At 37.0% G+C, this 17,628-nt stretch overlaps 1 protein-coding gene across 4 annotated transcripts in view; it reads right to left on the bottom strand.

Moving 5' to 3' along the window:
• Positions 1-17,628, bottom strand: part of DOCK4 (dedicator of cytokinesis 4) — a 224,168-nt gene that overhangs the window by 51,299 nt on the left and 155,241 nt on the right. For all 4 annotated transcript variants that reach the window (XM_088165485.1, XM_088165487.1, XM_014871177.2 and 1 more), the window contains exons 24-26: positions 12,654-12,781; positions 10,357-10,491; positions 6,318-6,416 (exon numbers count right to left, since the gene is read on the bottom strand). In XM_088165485.1, the coding sequence (XP_088021611.1) occupies positions 6,318-6,416; positions 10,357-10,491; positions 12,654-12,781 (362 nt within the window). The remainder of the gene's footprint in view (positions 1-6,317; positions 6,417-10,356; positions 10,492-12,653; positions 12,782-17,628) is intronic.

The raw sequence follows: 17,628 nt of genomic DNA, 5'->3' as shown, positions 1-17,628 counted from the left end.
TGGTAATGCAGCTGGCTGGCTGTGTGCAGGTCACTTAACATTTCTGCCTCATTTGCTGGATCTAAGAAACAGTCAACACCTGTGAGCTACTTTGAATGTAGAAAGCACTGTCTGAAAACTTTTAGCAATATCATCTTCTATGTCATGTAACTCACTAATAAATGACAAAACTATTCCTCTCAGCGCATGGGTTTTTTTCAGTTTTTCTTTTCACGAATAAAACTTAACAACAAGGGACCATCTTGATTATATATGGTACTGCCAGTATTCTTTTAGTAAGAAAATTGAGCTTTTGATAAGATGAAGAGCATGAGGCAAGTGATGTAAACACATTTCACAGAATCAGTGCAGTACCTGACCTTGAAATGTTTGGTGTTCATTCTGCCCACATCACTTGCACAGAGTTACCCCGAAACACAGATGAGATGAAGATACAAATAATTTTGAACACCAAAATATATTCTCAAGTGCATTTATCAAAGTGTAGATGACAGGCATTGCACAACAGATGTCTTTCATTAGAGAATCACTGTAAAGGGGGAAGAATACAGGCACTGGGTAAAGCAGATGAGATCCCCACACCCACCCACCAGAAAAGATTACATAAAGAGACAACCTGTTTTCTGAGCAAGATGCCAAAAAATTATCTGTATTAAAGAGTATAAATAATACTCACTGCAGATAACGTACTATTTGAATGCAGGTGACCAGCTTTACAGACCTCTGTGAACAACACATTTATTCCACGCCATTTTTCTATAGCTTTGCACCTTGTACTAAAGTGCCTTTTTATTTTGCAGAGGTTACCTCCCTCCCATGTGAGAGGTTACATGCCACATCTCTGTGCCATAATGCCAACAATATGGCAATACCTTGAATATTGCTGCATATTGCCTCACAATAACATCCCAGATTCTCCCATATTCCCTTTTTATCTGTTGTGCAGACACAATACATGTTGCTGCCATTAGGGATCTCACCAGTGGACTGCTGAACTGAAGAGGCTAAATGGCTGTTACTGGGAAACCACAAAACCATGCAGTGCTTTGAAGACTTAAACCCCAAGGGTTGTATGAGGTGTAAATTTAGTGTCTTTGAGACATCTTGTTCAAAAGTCATTAAGAATAACAGTCAGAAAGGAAGATTGTATGTACTTCATTTCTTTGGGTAACTAGGCTAGAATCAGAATACACCTTTTATTCCAAGCAAACTTTGAAACAAATCAAATGTAGACACTGGCATTAAATTTTGAATCATTAATACCAGGCTAATTATTTCTAATTTTCACTGAAAAAATAGAAAATTGTGTCATCAATGTAGCAATATTAGATGCAAAACATAGATTTAGAAACAGATTTTAACATTTAAAAAACATTTTTGCCGGCAGTATAAGTGAGCTAACATTTGGTTGGTTGAGTAGAGATAGAATTAATGTCTCATATGTCTTCTATCTTAAAAGACAAAAAGGAAGGAATTTTGTCCTTTTACATACTCTAAATACCATCTCTTAATATTCCTACCTAGTGTACATAAGGTCTAGTCCTATTTGTAAGATAATACTAGATAGCACTATAAGGTTCAGTACTAATTCCCACCACTTAAACTAACTTCACATCTGAAGGATGGGATGCCATCCAGAGGCACCTGGACAAGCTCAAGAAGTGGGCTCATGGAAATGCCATGAGTTTTAACAGGACCAAATGCAAGGTGCTGCTGCTGAGTCAGGGCAGCCCCTGTATCACCACAGGCTGGGGGAGGAACAGATCCAGAGCAGCCCTGCCAAGAAGGACTTGGGGTGCATGAGAGGCCGGACATGAGCAGGCAAAGTGCCCTCCCAGCCCAGAAAGCCAATTGTATCCTGGGCTGCATCAGGAGCAGCATGGTCAGCTGCTCAAGGGAGGGGATTCTGCCCCACTGCTCCACTCTGCTGAGACCCCACCTGGAGTGCTGCATCCAGCTCTGGGGCCCCATCACAGGAAGGACCTGTTGGATCCAAATGAGACTACCAAGATGGTTAGAGGAATGGAGTATCTTCCCTGTGAGGAAAGGCTAGAAGAATTGGGATTGTTCAACCTGGATAAAAGGAAGCTGCAGGGTGAACTAATTGAAGCCCCTTGAGTATCTGAAGGGAGCCTGCAAGAAAGATGGGGAGAGACTATTTAAAAGGGCAAGGGGGCATGGCTTCCAACTGAAACAGAGTAGGTTTAGATTAGATATTAGGAAAAAAGTTTTTACTTGAGGAAAGTGAGGCACTGGGACAGATTACCCACAGAAGTTGTAGAAGCCCCATCCCTGGAAGTGCTCAAGCCCAGTCTGGATGGGGCTCTGAGCAACACAGTCTAGTAGAAGATGCTCCTGCCTGATCTTTAAGCTTTCGTCCAACCCAAACCATTCTATATTTCTATGATTAAGTAATAATAAAACACAGTTTGGTTTTCCTCGAGCAGCAATATTTGCTCAATGAAATTTTGGAAACTGTGATTAAGTGAGAAGCACAGCCGCCTGAAGGACCAAAAAGCCTCTATTCATTTAACCAAAAAACTGCCTTGGAATTTCTTTGCACATTTCTCAGTATGCATGTAAAATCCTCTGCAAAGCAGATCAGACTCTTCATTGGATCTCTTAGGTACATCTATAAAGCGTTTTCATTTGGGTCAACAGTCTACTTTGAAGCTAATTGCATAACGTTCCGTTGCTTTGATTCACACTGCAGGATTATCAGGCTACATGGTATCAAGGTTGCATAGAGCATCCAGAGTGTCAATGCCAGTAAGAAAGAGGATGGTTTCACAGTGAGCTGTCATCTCCTGGGCAACTCACCCATCCCTTGGCCAGTTCCTTTCCCAGATCATCTTTGCTTCACTGCTTTCTTAATCCACACCAGAAGCCACATAAATGAGTGGCTTTAGAACTACCCCTCTGCCCCAAAACTCATCCTTTCAGAAGTCCAATATGCGAGTGGATGTCCCTGCATAGCAGGGGAGGAATGGTGGCTAGAAGTGAGCTTCTCCATCAGAGACACTCCCCATGCCTACGGACCTCACATGGCATATGTCTCAGGGGCCAGCAGAGAACAGTGTTAAAAACTTCACTTGGTATTAGAATTTGGCCCCTGCTCAGGTTCCTAGAGCTGGAAGAGAGGGATGACAAAACTAGTAAGACTTACACCCATCCCTCTGAAATATTATCTTTTCCTTTATTACATTTTTATTCTGTCACATTATGTAGGGTACACTGCCAATGAATAAAAACTAGGCCTTCTGGTAGGTGCTTACTTGTTTTGTCTTCTTTTCATCTATTAACTAAAAACCCCAAACATATTGATCAAAGCCACCTCACTGTGGTCAAAGCTGCTTGGTGCTTACATATACAGGTTTTTTTTTGCATTCACTTTCCCACTGATCTCCTCCTACTTGAAACTTCCACTGTTACCTTTTGTGATAAATTATATTTGAGCTTTTCCACAGCAGCAAATATCCGCCTACAAGGGTGCCTCTGTTCTATGAATTACTGTAAAATATATTTACTAGAAGTAGAAAGCATTTTGTGGGAAGCAAAAAGAGCATACCTTTAAAATAATATCAAAAGATAAAAGGAAGCATTAAAAATTGCTATCTTGTTAAAGTCAGGGTTTCAAAAAGTGAGTGAAGTAGAGTGCCTGGTTCTACCACTCAGCCATGAAACCCCTGTCAGTTCTTTTATACTTCATTTGCATGTTTTCAAATATGAAATGTTTTTCTTATCTTCTGCTTTGAGTGGAAAAACCTCTCCTAAAAAACCTGACAAAACAGTCACCATGTCAATTACTTAAGATAAATATATTTACAAAATAGAGAGAATATTTCCATAAGCAACCACTTTTTGAAGGAACGGCATGTACACATATTTATATGACATGCATCTGAGTGATGCCTTAAACATCTCCATTTTGCTTTTCTTTGTTTAACAAGCTGGAAACAGTCTTCAGTAAGTTTGGTATAGACTGCTAAAAAAAAAAAAAAGAACTGCAAAACCTTCTTTCCTTCTTTGCAAGCACTTTCAAGAGTGAATTTTTGTTTGGAGAAGTCATTTGGCAGGGATATTTTTATTAACTGTATCACAAATGCTGTGCAAACATACATTCATGCAAGTACTGACAGATTCACCTTGAGAATTAGTCTGGAAGAAAAATGAAATGTCATGTGGTACCAATGCCTAATAATTTATGGTCATTATAAACTATTCTTTTGGTTTTTATGGTTATAATAACTAGAGGTAGCTAAAGCAAAAAAAGCAGAACACAAAGCCATTCAAAGGCCTAGGTTACACTCCCTTGTAAGCAGGGTAAGTCCTTTGCAAACCTCCAATCAGATCTGTAACTCAAAGTGGCTTTAGGAAGACCCAACTCACTTTGATACCACTGACTAGGGACAAAATGAGGAGTCAGAAACACAACAAGCTGATGGTAATTATCACTGAAGTTTAAATCCCAACTAGCCACTAAATTAACTAAGGCTATTATTTCAGCTTCTAAAGCATCTCAGGGGAAAAAAAGTCCTATCACTGATATTTACACCTATTGAATTTTCATTTATTCATACTGATACAATTTCCCAAGATATCTTAAAGCAAAGAAAATTCCTCATTTGGCAATCAAAGCAGAAAAGTAAAAAGAGAAGTAGCAAGAGGTTTAGAGAGTCTAGTCATACACAATCACCTCATGATTAACAGCAGTGTTGGCCTCACCAGCTCTCATCTTTCCCTCTTGCTCTCAGTGATATTTGCTATTTCCAAGTGAGAGGAAAAAACAATATATTATTTAAGATTCAGAAAAGAAGGAATGCTGCATTGATGATGATCAGACTACTACCACTGAATCACTGCTTGAGCTGATGCTGATTCGATGAGATCACAAGAGTGAATGGAAATAAACTCTGGATTTGAGTTCTTAAGACCTCTGTTTTGATAGCTGATGGCACCAGCTACAGCTGCTTTCCATATGTCTCTGAGTAATAGTAGGGTATGTGCGTGGGGGGAATTTAAATGTGTCAAATCAAACACCATTCAAGCATTAATTCCAGAGATTTTTTCATATTCTAGAAGAAAGAAAAGTCCGAATAAACTCAACGCTGTATTTCACAGATATATCAAACAGAAATAAAGCCTTAAACCCCTAGAAATATCCGTTCAGAACTCACACAGAAGGTAAAATATTTCCACTTAAAAATGCCTAAGTTCCACAATATTTACTAAAAATTGCCCAAGAATAGCAACTATGCTAGGTGAAAACAAATGCTGTATTGCTTATATAAAAATCGTTCAGCCTATACAACTCCTAGGTAGTGCTCTTGATTTATGATAACTTCTTAGCAGCATTTTCTATCTGTCAAGCTCTATATGACCACCTCACTCAAAGAAAGGCACTCACAAATCGTATGCTCTCTTCAGCTCTAAGCAGCTATCAGGAATTTAAGTAAATCTGAAGTTGCACCATGTCCACACTCCCCTTTTCAGGGCAGCACATAAGTATATCATATGGTAATTAAGGAGCTACACCTAAAATATATTATCACATTAGGACATGATTACTGGCTGAATAATGTGCATAAATAATTACTCAAGAATTTTTTGTGTGAATCAAATTTGGTACTACATAACTTTCCAGAGTTCAGTAGAGTGGAAATCTTAGTGTATATGTTTATGCAGGAAAACTTAACTTCAAAAAAGGAATTTAAAATGTTTTATCTCCACAAACCCAGTAACCCAATCAATGAAACTGGTAGATGTTGCCTTGAAAGACCCTTGCAGCTACTCTTTTCTATGATCCAAATGAGCAGACAGACTTTTAAAGTCTGACACATCCTCCTGCCAATGAACCTGCTGCACAGCTAAGAAAAATGAAGAGTTAGTTGATTGTCCATTTCTCAAGCTGCATGTCTGCTATTGCCACACATAATTTAATGAACGAAAAAATAAGCAAGAATAATAAGCCAAAGATCAAATTCCCCAATTGCCTGACAGTAAGAAGCAAGTGAGCAATGTAACCTTAGACTGACACCATCTTTATAAGAGACTAAGTTCATGGCTTTAAAGTAATTTTTTAGTTCCCTCCATCCATATTCTCTCTGCTGCCATTATAGAAGGAATAACAGCCTTGCCCCACTGTAAGAGTGGAATCAAGCTCCTAAGAAATGCTGTGCAATAGTTAGCTAATCTGTAAAACATATTGCATTTAAATACTGAAGTGATTCATCAAAGCACAGGGATATCTTAAAGAGAGATAAATCAAAAAGAGAAATAAAAAGGCCTAAGCAAGTGGAAACAATTCTGTTACTTACCCTCAGATCTTCCTTTGTGTTGAAGCTATCAAGAAGCTGCTGATAATGTCTATCAGTCATTTGTCGCAAGAGTGACAATAAACAGGAGACAAATTCCCCCTGTTCAGATAAGCCAAGAGGAGAAATATTATAATGTTTTCTGCACTTGAGCTTTTAACTCTTATATTTATAAGCACTTCAAAATAATTAACAAAATGCAAGGGAAATTAATCTACAATTAGGCTTCAACTCCACATTTTGTGAAAATACATTGATGGTACTTTCTTCCCATTTAAGGAAATATTTTTCCTAAATGGAGTTTATTTACTTAGAAAAATCTATTTTAAATAGTTCTAGCAGGACTAAACCAGTTAAATTTTTATTTTTATTTGTTTTCTTTGCATCTGTTTTTAAACAAATTACTTAGATTGCTAAAATTACATCCTCTTTAGTCAACTCAGCTTTGAAACAAATATAAACAAACATATTTTGCAAGAGTTTTGGTAAGAATGCTGTTGTTTTCCTTTAGGGAAGAAATGAATTGAATTAGCTGGGAATTTTTAAAAACATTCTGTCATCTCAAAACGCCAGGATTTGTCAAAAAGAAAACTCATTTGTAGGACTGAACAAACTTTGAAAATGTTTTGATCGGAAATTTCTTCGGGCTTACAGAAGAATTTCTTATTGAAAGAGCAGAGAACTGCATTGGGAATCTCCACTGAGCAGTCAAAAAACCCAAAATATTATAGGAAGAAACAGGTTCTCCCATTCACCCTTTCCTATCTGCTTACTCAATTTTGGACTGGGAAGAAACACTGAAAGGTATCAGTCAGTTCTGACTGCAGAATGGAAAGAGTCAAAGGTCTAGTTTGCATCCCAATACTTAGAACAATCCTGAAATCTTACAGGCTTGCTAAAATTTGGGAAATCTATTTCTGCCTGTACCAGGAATGGAGAATGAGAGAACAGACAGGTGATAACAGTACTTTAAAATGGTGTTTTTCATTAGTTCGCCAAGTCAAATTTTGGGAAGATTCCCCTCCATCTTTCATTAAAAACAGAAAATAAGGTTAAAAAGAATGTTTTCACAGGGATGGCTGCTCCGGATTTTACATTGGAAGGCTTAATTCATTTGTGATTATACCTGGTACACTTGATCGCGTGTGATGGCTTTCACTGGCAACACGGTGATACTTTTACACTGAAGTAACGATTCTAAATTTCTTACTTCCCCTTATTTCACAGTAAACATAGCATTCATAGAAACATAGAACCACAGTCTCAAAACACTATCCTAAGGCTACAAAATCTCTTAATATTCATGCTCTGGGCATAAAGGTTACAGCTGTTGTCTTGTAAATATCTGTATACCAAATTGCTAGCTTGAGTGACAAAATTCCTTTCCTGCCTAGGAATTTTAAGCAGTCCTTTTCAGTCACCTTTCTTCCATGTTCCCACATTTGTTTCAACTTATATAGTAGAATATTAAAATTACAACCTATTACAGAGAGCTGTATCATTATAGTTGACAAGACATATTAGTGTTATAAAAGTATCAGCTTTAGCTAATTGTTAACTGACTTCTAAATTTGGGCTTTTAATTTGAACGTAGGTAGCTATACAGGCTGTTTTTTAAAATAGCAATGCACATTCAGCTTCATTTGTTAAACTCAGCATAAAAATGTATGTTGTAGGATTTCTGTCAGCGTTGGCCACAGATTAACTTTCAAATCATGCAAAAAAGCAAATTCCATACACATAATAACCTTGCTAAAAAAACATTTAGGGTTCAATTTCCAGCGTCAAAAGTCAAGCCAAGCAGTATACTAAAATCTCTTAGGTAGATTCCTTAAGTAACTTTTTGTGTCTTATTTAAGGTGCACAATTATTAAAAACCATGGCACTTTCAATTAAATTGCAGTTCATTTAGGTTCTGAGGGACTGAACTTTCAAGGTCTGAAATCAATTAAAGTTCACTTTAATTGGACTGCTTTCTGCCAATTTTTTATATGCAAATGAATATTTTTCTTAAGTAAGTCCAAAGGTCTAATCCAGTGACAAATCAAAGCAGAAATTTTACTTTCACCACTGCATTAAATTCCATGTTTGTCAATGCAACATCTGTAACACTGACACTCTGAAGCCATGTCTGCTTCACGCTCAGTTTGAAGCATCACACCCATCTTGCAGGTTACCAATGAACAAGACTGCTCACAGAAAATTAAATGGTATCCAGATATCAAAGCTGCTTGAAAGAAATGATAGAGTCATGGCAGCACAAAGCCCAGTGCCTGATTTGATGCTGTTTCTTTGTGAAGAAAAACAGTGACACGTGGGCCTAGGAGACCACACTCAGATGGGTTTGGGACTACTTCCACAAGGAAGACTATGTCTCATTCTATGGCAGAATTTTATAAAGTGTGCTCCCATGGTACATCTCATGAAGAACTTTTTATGACACATGCAGTTTGAAATAATGGTAACATACTGGAACAGACTTTACTGCTGTAGTCACACTGAGTACTTTATCATCCGGGCTCTACAAATAGTTCCAAGAATCTGGCTCCATGTGCTGCCAGAAGCCCATACTGTATGATATTTCTACATAAATGTATATAATTGCCTTATGCTGTGCTGTGAGTCACTTCCACATTAAGTATTCTTTGGGAACCTGCAGTGACAATAACATGGCTTTTCTGATGCATAAAAGAAAATTTTGCAACTTGAAAGCACTTTCAGAGTCTAATTTTTTGATGGTGCAAAAGAATTAGGCTGTCATGGTGTTTGATGAAAACGTAATCTGCAAGCAAGGGGATATCTCACAAGAAACCAATAAGATCAGAGCTTTGCTATACTAACAGTCTAACACTACCACCCCTTCTTCAGCTTAGATTTTCTTGTGGTGGCCTGATATGCCACACAGCATACATTTGCAACTTTGTAATTTAAAGAAAAAAACCTCCCAAACTCTTAGATGAATATTGCTGTTGAACCAGTGATTAAAACATGATGTTATGTAATTACAGAACTTTGTCAGCTCCATAAAATACTCCATATACAGTTTGCTCTCTGTGGGGTTAAAGTAAAAAAGAAAACAATCAAAAAAACCCCAACAACAATTTTTTTTTCTACAGCTATTAAATGCTTTTGAAATGTATGATCTCAGAGGAAATTCTGGTTTGAAAAGCAATCCCCTTTTCATTAACAAAAACGGTCGCAGTGTAAACACTGAGCAATTAATAAATGTATAATGAGATGGTAAATCACTCAGCATAGTATGTTTTCTGCACAAAATGCTAGCCACTCACATCTTCTTGGGGCCACATCCCTGGCTATATTAGAACCAATTTGCCCTTGAAAAACAAAGCCAAAACCTTGCTGCAAACAAAACAAAATAACATTTCATTTTATTTGATCAATGCTCATCACAGGCTGTATTTCAACTTTCTAATTTCCATGAGTTGCTACAGCAGCTTCACCAAAACATCATTTGCTAATCTTCTAAATCTATCCTGTATGCTCAGCTTCATGTGACAAAAACAAAGCTCAAATGCTCAGCCCAGAGAACAACAAAATGTCTCTCAAGTAATAAATTTAGATTAGCACAAGTTAGCACAAATTCTGCAGGCATCTTTAGAGTTGTTTCATCATGAAAAATGTATGCATTTCAGGAACTATTATTGATTGATACTCTTCTATTTTTCAGGAATTCAAACTGAAGTAGAGTTTCAGAAAGCTATTATACTGCAAACAAAAGGAACATACTGAAATCATTACTCATCTGAAAGTCTCAAAAGCAATGTTATCTTTTGGGTTGTTGTTTTTTTTTTTTGCTTTGTTTTGTGTTTTTTGGTCACAATGTATAAATAAACTGAATGAAAAAAAATCACTATTTTCGCTAAAAATGAGCAGAATACAAGAAAGGTTTTCATTGTCCTCCTCATTCTCTCTTTTGTACACAAAGTCTAACATTGTGAATTACAACGTAAAGACAATATATTCACAAATCTAGTACTACAACCAGTGACAATTGTGAGCACTTTCATTGCAAGAAACTTACAGTCACATCTTGAAACTGGAGGCGCAGAGCAGAGCCCGATGGCTGTGGTCGGCTGGTGATCTCTAGTATGGTCCTTAATAGAATATCTAGCAGACTGTTTACAATCACATCAATTTCTTCCAGGACTGATTTTTCCTTAAATAATAAATAAAAAGTTTAAGACTTTAAAATATAAATATGACCACAAGCATAATTCCTTTGATGCACTTTTAGAAACAAATTACAGTTTACTATGAATGCCATATACAAGAAACAAGGACTATCCTCTAATCCAGATATTGTTAAATTCTATTAATTCAAATTTATTTCCCAACAGTTTTCCATTAATTATATCACAGAGGACAGTTACAAGGATCACTTTGAATATTTAAGTGTTCATCAAATTAGCATAGCTCTATTTTCACTTGACTTTTAGAAGAAAGCAGCAAATAATATACAAGAACTTTTCAGGCAAGACTTTTATAGGTAACACTCATATCTTCTGAGGAAATTGTCAAGAAAGGCTTAAAATCGAAAAAGCAAAATGCTGTTTTACACTTTGAAACTATCACCAGAAACAAGCAGATGATGCTCAACCTTCAGGACCTGCTTCATCAGTAAGGCCCAGCTACGTTGCTTCCCAGCAGCTGAGGAGCACAAATTAGTCATTTATGTGAGCTTGCAACTGCTTGTGCACAACATCAAAACAAGGGAATCAAAGCATTCACTGCCAAAACAGACCATGAACACCTCAATTACCCGCATAAAAACACTTGATCAAGTCAAGTTGTAACTACTTCTCCTTTTTAATTCAGATGGAAATATGTATTCCCTACTTCAAGACTGTTTTAAGTCTCCACTGCAGACACCACCATCTTATCTGATAAATTTTATCCAGTGTTTAACGTGACCTTTCTTTACAGAATGAAATACGTTGTCATCAAATGCACACAACCAAGCTAAAACTCAACTGACAAACAAATAGAAAAACTTGGCTGACATTGAAGTGTAGGGGTGATTTGGGCTTTTTTCTTTTGTTTCATTTTGCTTCCTAGACACCCTAAAGTATATAATTTGTCACAAAACTCAAAATTTCTTTTTGGACTTAAGTTGAATCTAGTGTCAAGCCATGTTCTCGGTCACTTCATCTAGCATCAAAGGACTGTTAAACTGGCTTCTTATGAAAACAGACAATATACAGTATATTTAGGAACTGCATCCACCATGAGACCCTTCTCTTTACTACTACAAACTCCTTTTGGAATAAGCAACAGCCTTAATTTTTAAACCTTACAGCAAATTCACTTGTTCCCTTCAATCTCTAAATTATCTTGATTATAATGGAAGGACTGAAATTCTGCACTCATGTATCGCAAAACATGTCAAAGTCACTAAGTTAATAGTCTCAATTACTCAAAGAATACTAAAAACAATAGCTGCATATCCTGAACATTTGGGAGAGTTTTATGTAGATATCCATTTGTAATTGTGTACATCTCTGGCTTGGTGACTCCAAACGGAAGATCTCCTGAAATTCAGATCAGATACGAAAACCTCTCCCCCAGCCCAAAACCACAGCTCTGCTTTAGTGTCTATCACTTCATCCTGTGGTGAGGTTTTATACTTATCCAGGAGCAGCTGGAAGGAATATGTTGTTACAGTGCCAAAGGTGCAAGCCACATCCATATCAGGTCACTGACAGAGCAACTTTAATTGCTGAAAGGGGTATGAAATGAAGAAGCACATAAAGGAGTTCTCACTAATGCATTACAAGGTCATATATGCTGGCCTTGACATGCATGTGTTGCACTAATTACAGGCAATGCTTGGATTTAATTGTCTTATATCCTATTGTCTGTCAGAACCTATCATCACCTTCCAATTTGCAATACACCTGTTTAAGCGAGCTCCCATATGCAGCTCTCACACATTAATTCACAAATGTCAGAAATTGGCCATAAAGTTTATCAACTAAGTGCAATCCCCCTTGCAATACTCGTATCAATCTCTTTACCTATATCAGCCCTGTGTCCCCTAAAAGTACATAGCCCACAATGGAAAATGCCCCTAAAAGAAAGTAGACATTTCTTTCTTTCCAACACAATGCTCAAGCAGTGCAAAAGCTTGTCAGAACACCATATGATACAATTAAAATACTCATGCATGGAAAGAAAAGAGTAATGAAAAAATCAAAATGACATGTTATGCAGATTCATTACGATCTTCAAAATGCTCTTAGACAAGGTCCAGCTTGTGTCATTAAATGTCACTGAGCCATATAAAGAAGTTCAACTGGATGTGACATAGAGTTTACTCACTGAGCTGTTCTTCTTAATGAGGCAAAATATGTTGCTAAGGATACGGGCACACATTATCAGGTCCTTCTGCTCTTGCAAATGCATGTGAAGATGATGTAGAACTACTGGAAGAAGAATGCATCGAGAATCTGGAAAAAATGAAATACTTCATGAATAGGAGTACATATATAAAATATATCCTCAGTCCAAAACTATTTCTGATAAGCAGAAGCTTTTACTTCACCATCATAAGAAAATGTTTGAAGAGAAAACAATATGCTGAAAGTCACTATGTTATATCATGGATGGAGAAAAACACCACTGTGTGGAATATACTACATTTAAAAGAAATTTTAAGTATTTATTGAATTGTCATCCAAAATAATTTTTTTAAAAAGTGCAACAGTAATACTTGCATTCAAAACAATGAGAAATTATGCTCTAGTGTTACTGCCATGTGACAGGATCCATTTATACGCCAAGGTTACGACAGACTTCATCAGGAACTTATGTTATTCTACAAAAGAGTTCTACCTTACAGACCAGCAGCAGTCTTTTCAGATTTTTTTTCAGAATTTTCACTTTTCCAGATTCCTCACTCCTATTGAGTATGAGCAACTTAGACTATTGATGTCTAAATATAAATAATTTGCCTTTTTCACTATTTAATTTTCTGAACACACCTCTTTGGTTATTTGAAGTCCTGAATTCACTGAAAATTATGCAAGAATATCATTAACATGCTACTTATTTCTACTTATTTTTATTACAATTAAAGACAATATTACATGGGAAGAACCCTAATACTTACACTCATGATAACACTTTAAAAAACTATTCACAGCTTGATAAATGGGAAGGATATTACTTGTTTTCATTTTGTTGTTGTTTTAAAATCTTTTCCATAAGTGAGAAATTATATTCCCATAGAAATGTATTTGAATAATTTCCTCAATTAAAACTTAAGTTATTATAACAAGCATTATAGAAATATATTCATCTACTGCCTTTGTTCATTAATGCAATTATATGCTAAAAATTTATTTCTCTAGCTGAAAAACTACTAAAAAATTTTGCCAAACAGTTATTTGTGGATTACACTTTCTATACACACTTTTTCCCCCTCAATTATTTCCTCTATTTTTTCCATAAGGGAGAAGAAGATATATTTATTCTGAGATTTTATTTGTCAAATGTTTCTTTCACTTACTGAAACACAGCACTAATCTTGCTATGCTTTACTATTCCCTTGTTTTCACTGTCTAGTCAGCTGTATGACAAAAGACAAATCATATGGACAAGCCCATTTATACACACTATTTAAGTATATTCCTATTTTTTAAATAAAAGCTTTCCTGCTCTTTTAAAATGAATGTTTCATACTTATTATTCATTCAGGTGTACCTCTGAATCTTCCTACTAAAGAAAGTAATAAACAAAGGCTGTAAGGCAGTAGGCAAATGACCATCAATCAATTGAAAACCAATGGTACAGAAACCCACACTAGGCAATAAATAGCCTCTCTCCAGTGACTGCTTATTACTGCAAGTGCCTCAATAGGTTTTCATCAGGACTGGCCTGAGAGTTCCTATCTGCCTGTAGCACCACAAATGGGGGGAAGTTTCTCAATGAAACCAAGGCAGCATCTTCTTTTTCTCTACTTCAGAGCCTGGCTTAGCCAAGTGTTGTCCCCAGTGCTCTGAGATGTCAAGTGTGCACAGCTGCCTCTGACTCATCCACTGCAAGATCCTAGGGCCAAAGGGAAATGGTGAATGGGCAGACCCGAGCTTAGAAAAGCCCACTGCTAAATCTGCTTATTGATTCCTGCTGGATGAAAAAACAGAGCCTTCAGCTGAAGCAATAAAGAAGGACTTTTCTATTTGTATAAAAAAGACTTAGCCCCTAGATCCTAGGGGATGACTCCCTTTCCCTGCACTCTCTTAGGCCTTACACATATCGAATTCTTGACTATCTGGCAACCCACCATCAAGAGACAAGATGAAGGGTTCATTGCATAAACCAGCCTATGATTCTGTGGTTGGGGTACTTTGCTGGCCAGCAGATGACAGAAAGCTCAATCCAATCACTACTCAACTCTAGGAGAACAGATTATGGGACATGGGGAATGGGGCTGCGGCTGAGCCTCACCCCTAATGGAGTGCAGTTGTATAAGACAGGTGAACAGCATTGAAGGAAAAGAAGCATGGAAGGCTGATATGTATTGACAAAAGAGTAAAGGCACACAGGTGTTATACATATGAGGGAAAAGGGTTTAAAATGTTGTACTGGGGAATAATAAAGTGCTGATGCTTGAAAACCATTCTCCGTATCAGTCGTGTGTCCACTGTCACTCAACTCCACAACTATCACAGAGCAGTAATAGTAGCTCTTTCACACATTTCGTGTATGAAATGTATGAGCATTATTATTAGGGCCACAGGTCCTCTCTTGAAGCTACAACTCAAATCCCTCAGGCCAGAAGGTCAGAAAAAAACAGGAGCAGCCCTGTGCCAAGGTGTTTCTTCTCAGTTAACTCTAGATAGCTTCCTGATGAGCCCACAGCATTTGGCACTTAACCTGAGATGCCATCTACTCTGTGCACTGCTTACCCATCACTGCACCATCACCAACTACATTTTGAAGACCAAAAATCTACATGTAGCAACACCTGCCTTGCAAATAGCCAACTCTTACACATGACGTGGCCTGAGGCATCTCAGGCAAAACCGAGCATCCTCATTCAACTGTTTCAAGTATCCCATTTTTGCAAAAGCTGCATAAAATGATCAGAAACTCTATTTTACCAGACCAAATGGACTGGCAAAAAGCATCTTACAATGAATTGCACCTCTACACCGGAGGCAATAGCGTCAATTATTGAAACAACTATCACACATAATACAGCTTTAGATACATTCCCTACAAGCCCAGAATCTAAATACCCTTCTGTCTTGATCTGTTTAGGTGGAGAGATGTAGTGGTATTACAGAAGAGGAGAGCTGGCTCATTCTCCTCTGATGCAAACCAAGGACTAGGTGAGAATGTTTGGACAATATTTGTATCAAGTTACTGTTTTTCTTCCTAATTGTCAGCTGCAATGTCAGCCACTGGATAGAGAAAAATTAATGAGCACAAGGAATGGTATAATAATCAGAACTCTGAACCATCAGTCACTGTCCTAATTTTTCTTCTATGTAGGAAGTCAAATTAGCTGACTGTTTAAAATGCTAATATTTGCCCTTTACAAATATTATACAGAAAGACAAGAAAAAAATCATGACACAGAACTTTTCAAATGTGTGCTTGGCATAATTAGAAAGAGGGCAATCTTAGACTCTGGGCAATCCTTGTGACTTTCCTATGCAACATTAACATTTAATACACAGCACATCTTTCCTCCTTAATTTCCATATAGTGGTAAAGCATCTGCAGAGACATATTTTCTTCAGTTTAGTATATCTTAAAGACTGCTTTCAGAAAGATGATATTAATTTCAATTATTGTATCTTAGCAGATGGTCAAAACTTCAGCCTGCTTGGAAAATTTGCACCTTTTAAACAAATAAACAGCATTCTCCTTGAACAATAAGAAACAAGGAAGTTGCTCTTGGTTTTGGTAGTTTTACTTGATCTATTCAATTTATGCCCCCTTGTTTGGATGAAATACTGAACTTAAGGATGTCAGGAGAAGAAAATGCTTAAGCCAAAAAAAGCAGCCAGCACTGCAATTCCAAAACCAAACATATATGCCTGTTCTCTGGCTGCATGGACATGTCACAGTTCTCATAACAGTTAGTAGGGAAACTAACTCAAAACTTGCAGACAGGAACTGTTTCCAGTTGAAAGAAAAAAATTGCCTGTAGGGCAGAAGGAAAACACAGGCATGGGTCAGAAACAATAAAACAAAGAAAAGGAATAACTTATATATAAGATAATCACATTAAAACTAATATGAAATCAAGCATCAACTTGGGATTTTTCCTAGCTTCATAATATAACTGATAGATCTATATAGTGTAAATGATCATATAATTAAACCTGTCTTCTATCTGCTTTGAACAGTTTGTCTCACTAAAAGGAAGAGTCCTATGTAACTACCCTTGCACAGAAGTCCAAATCCTCATATTTTGGGAAAACACAAAGTTTCTTGCCATGTAACAATTTTCTTACAGTAAAGAGCTGTACCATAGCTTATGAATTAGCTAAGATACAGGCTTTATCAATATGAGGTTTTCTTTTTTGTAGGATTTTACCTATAAATGTAATGTCTTTACTGCTAATATGTTGACATGTTGTATCAGTGATGATTCCAAGAAAACTCATCCTTTTTGGATGATAAAACCCAGATGTTCCACTTATGCACCTCTCATTTTCACAGCTACTGAATTTGCAAGCTCATTGTAGTGCCCTTAGACTGAAAACAGTTGGAGTTCTGTCAATTCTGTTTAACCATGTCAAGAAGGACATAGTTCAAGATGTGCTTCTCTGTTATTAGCCCTAACTCTTCCCAGCTAAAAAAGATTTAACTCTTCCTCAAAGGAGGCTATATTAATATTTAATGCAAAAAAGAAAGCATACAAGCATGCAAGACTACTGATGTATGGGGAAATGACATTTTTCTGGTTACGGGCAATATGTAGATTATCAGTTTGGACATTCTACAAGTATCAAGAGGGATGAGTCCAAAGACCAAAACACTCAGGAGGCTGGAAGAAAGGCAAGTAGAAAAAAATACTGATGAACTTTACTGGCAGGAAAATTGTCATCTGTTTCTTTTTAGGCAGCCAATGAGGTTAGCTCCAGATAACAGAGGATGATATCTAAGCAGAACCCTCCTCATTTCCAGGCGTTTGAATAAATTGTTTGTTAATTCCTATATTACTTTTACTTCCAGTGCATTAAGTAGCATGTGGTTTGCAGCTTACACAGAGCAGTGCTTCAGGAACTGTTCCTTAGGAACACTATTCCCTTCAGCACCTGCTGGCCCAGGTACGAAG

The sequence above is a fragment of the Sturnus vulgaris genome, chromosome 5 (genome assembly GCF_052056855.1).
Source record: "Sturnus vulgaris isolate bStuVul1 chromosome 5, bStuVul1.hap1, whole genome shotgun sequence".
Classification (NCBI taxonomy): domain Eukaryota; kingdom Metazoa; phylum Chordata; class Aves; order Passeriformes; family Sturnidae; genus Sturnus; species Sturnus vulgaris.
The sequence above is the reverse complement of the archived record's forward strand: the minus strand, read 5'-3'. Positions and strand labels throughout refer to the sequence as shown.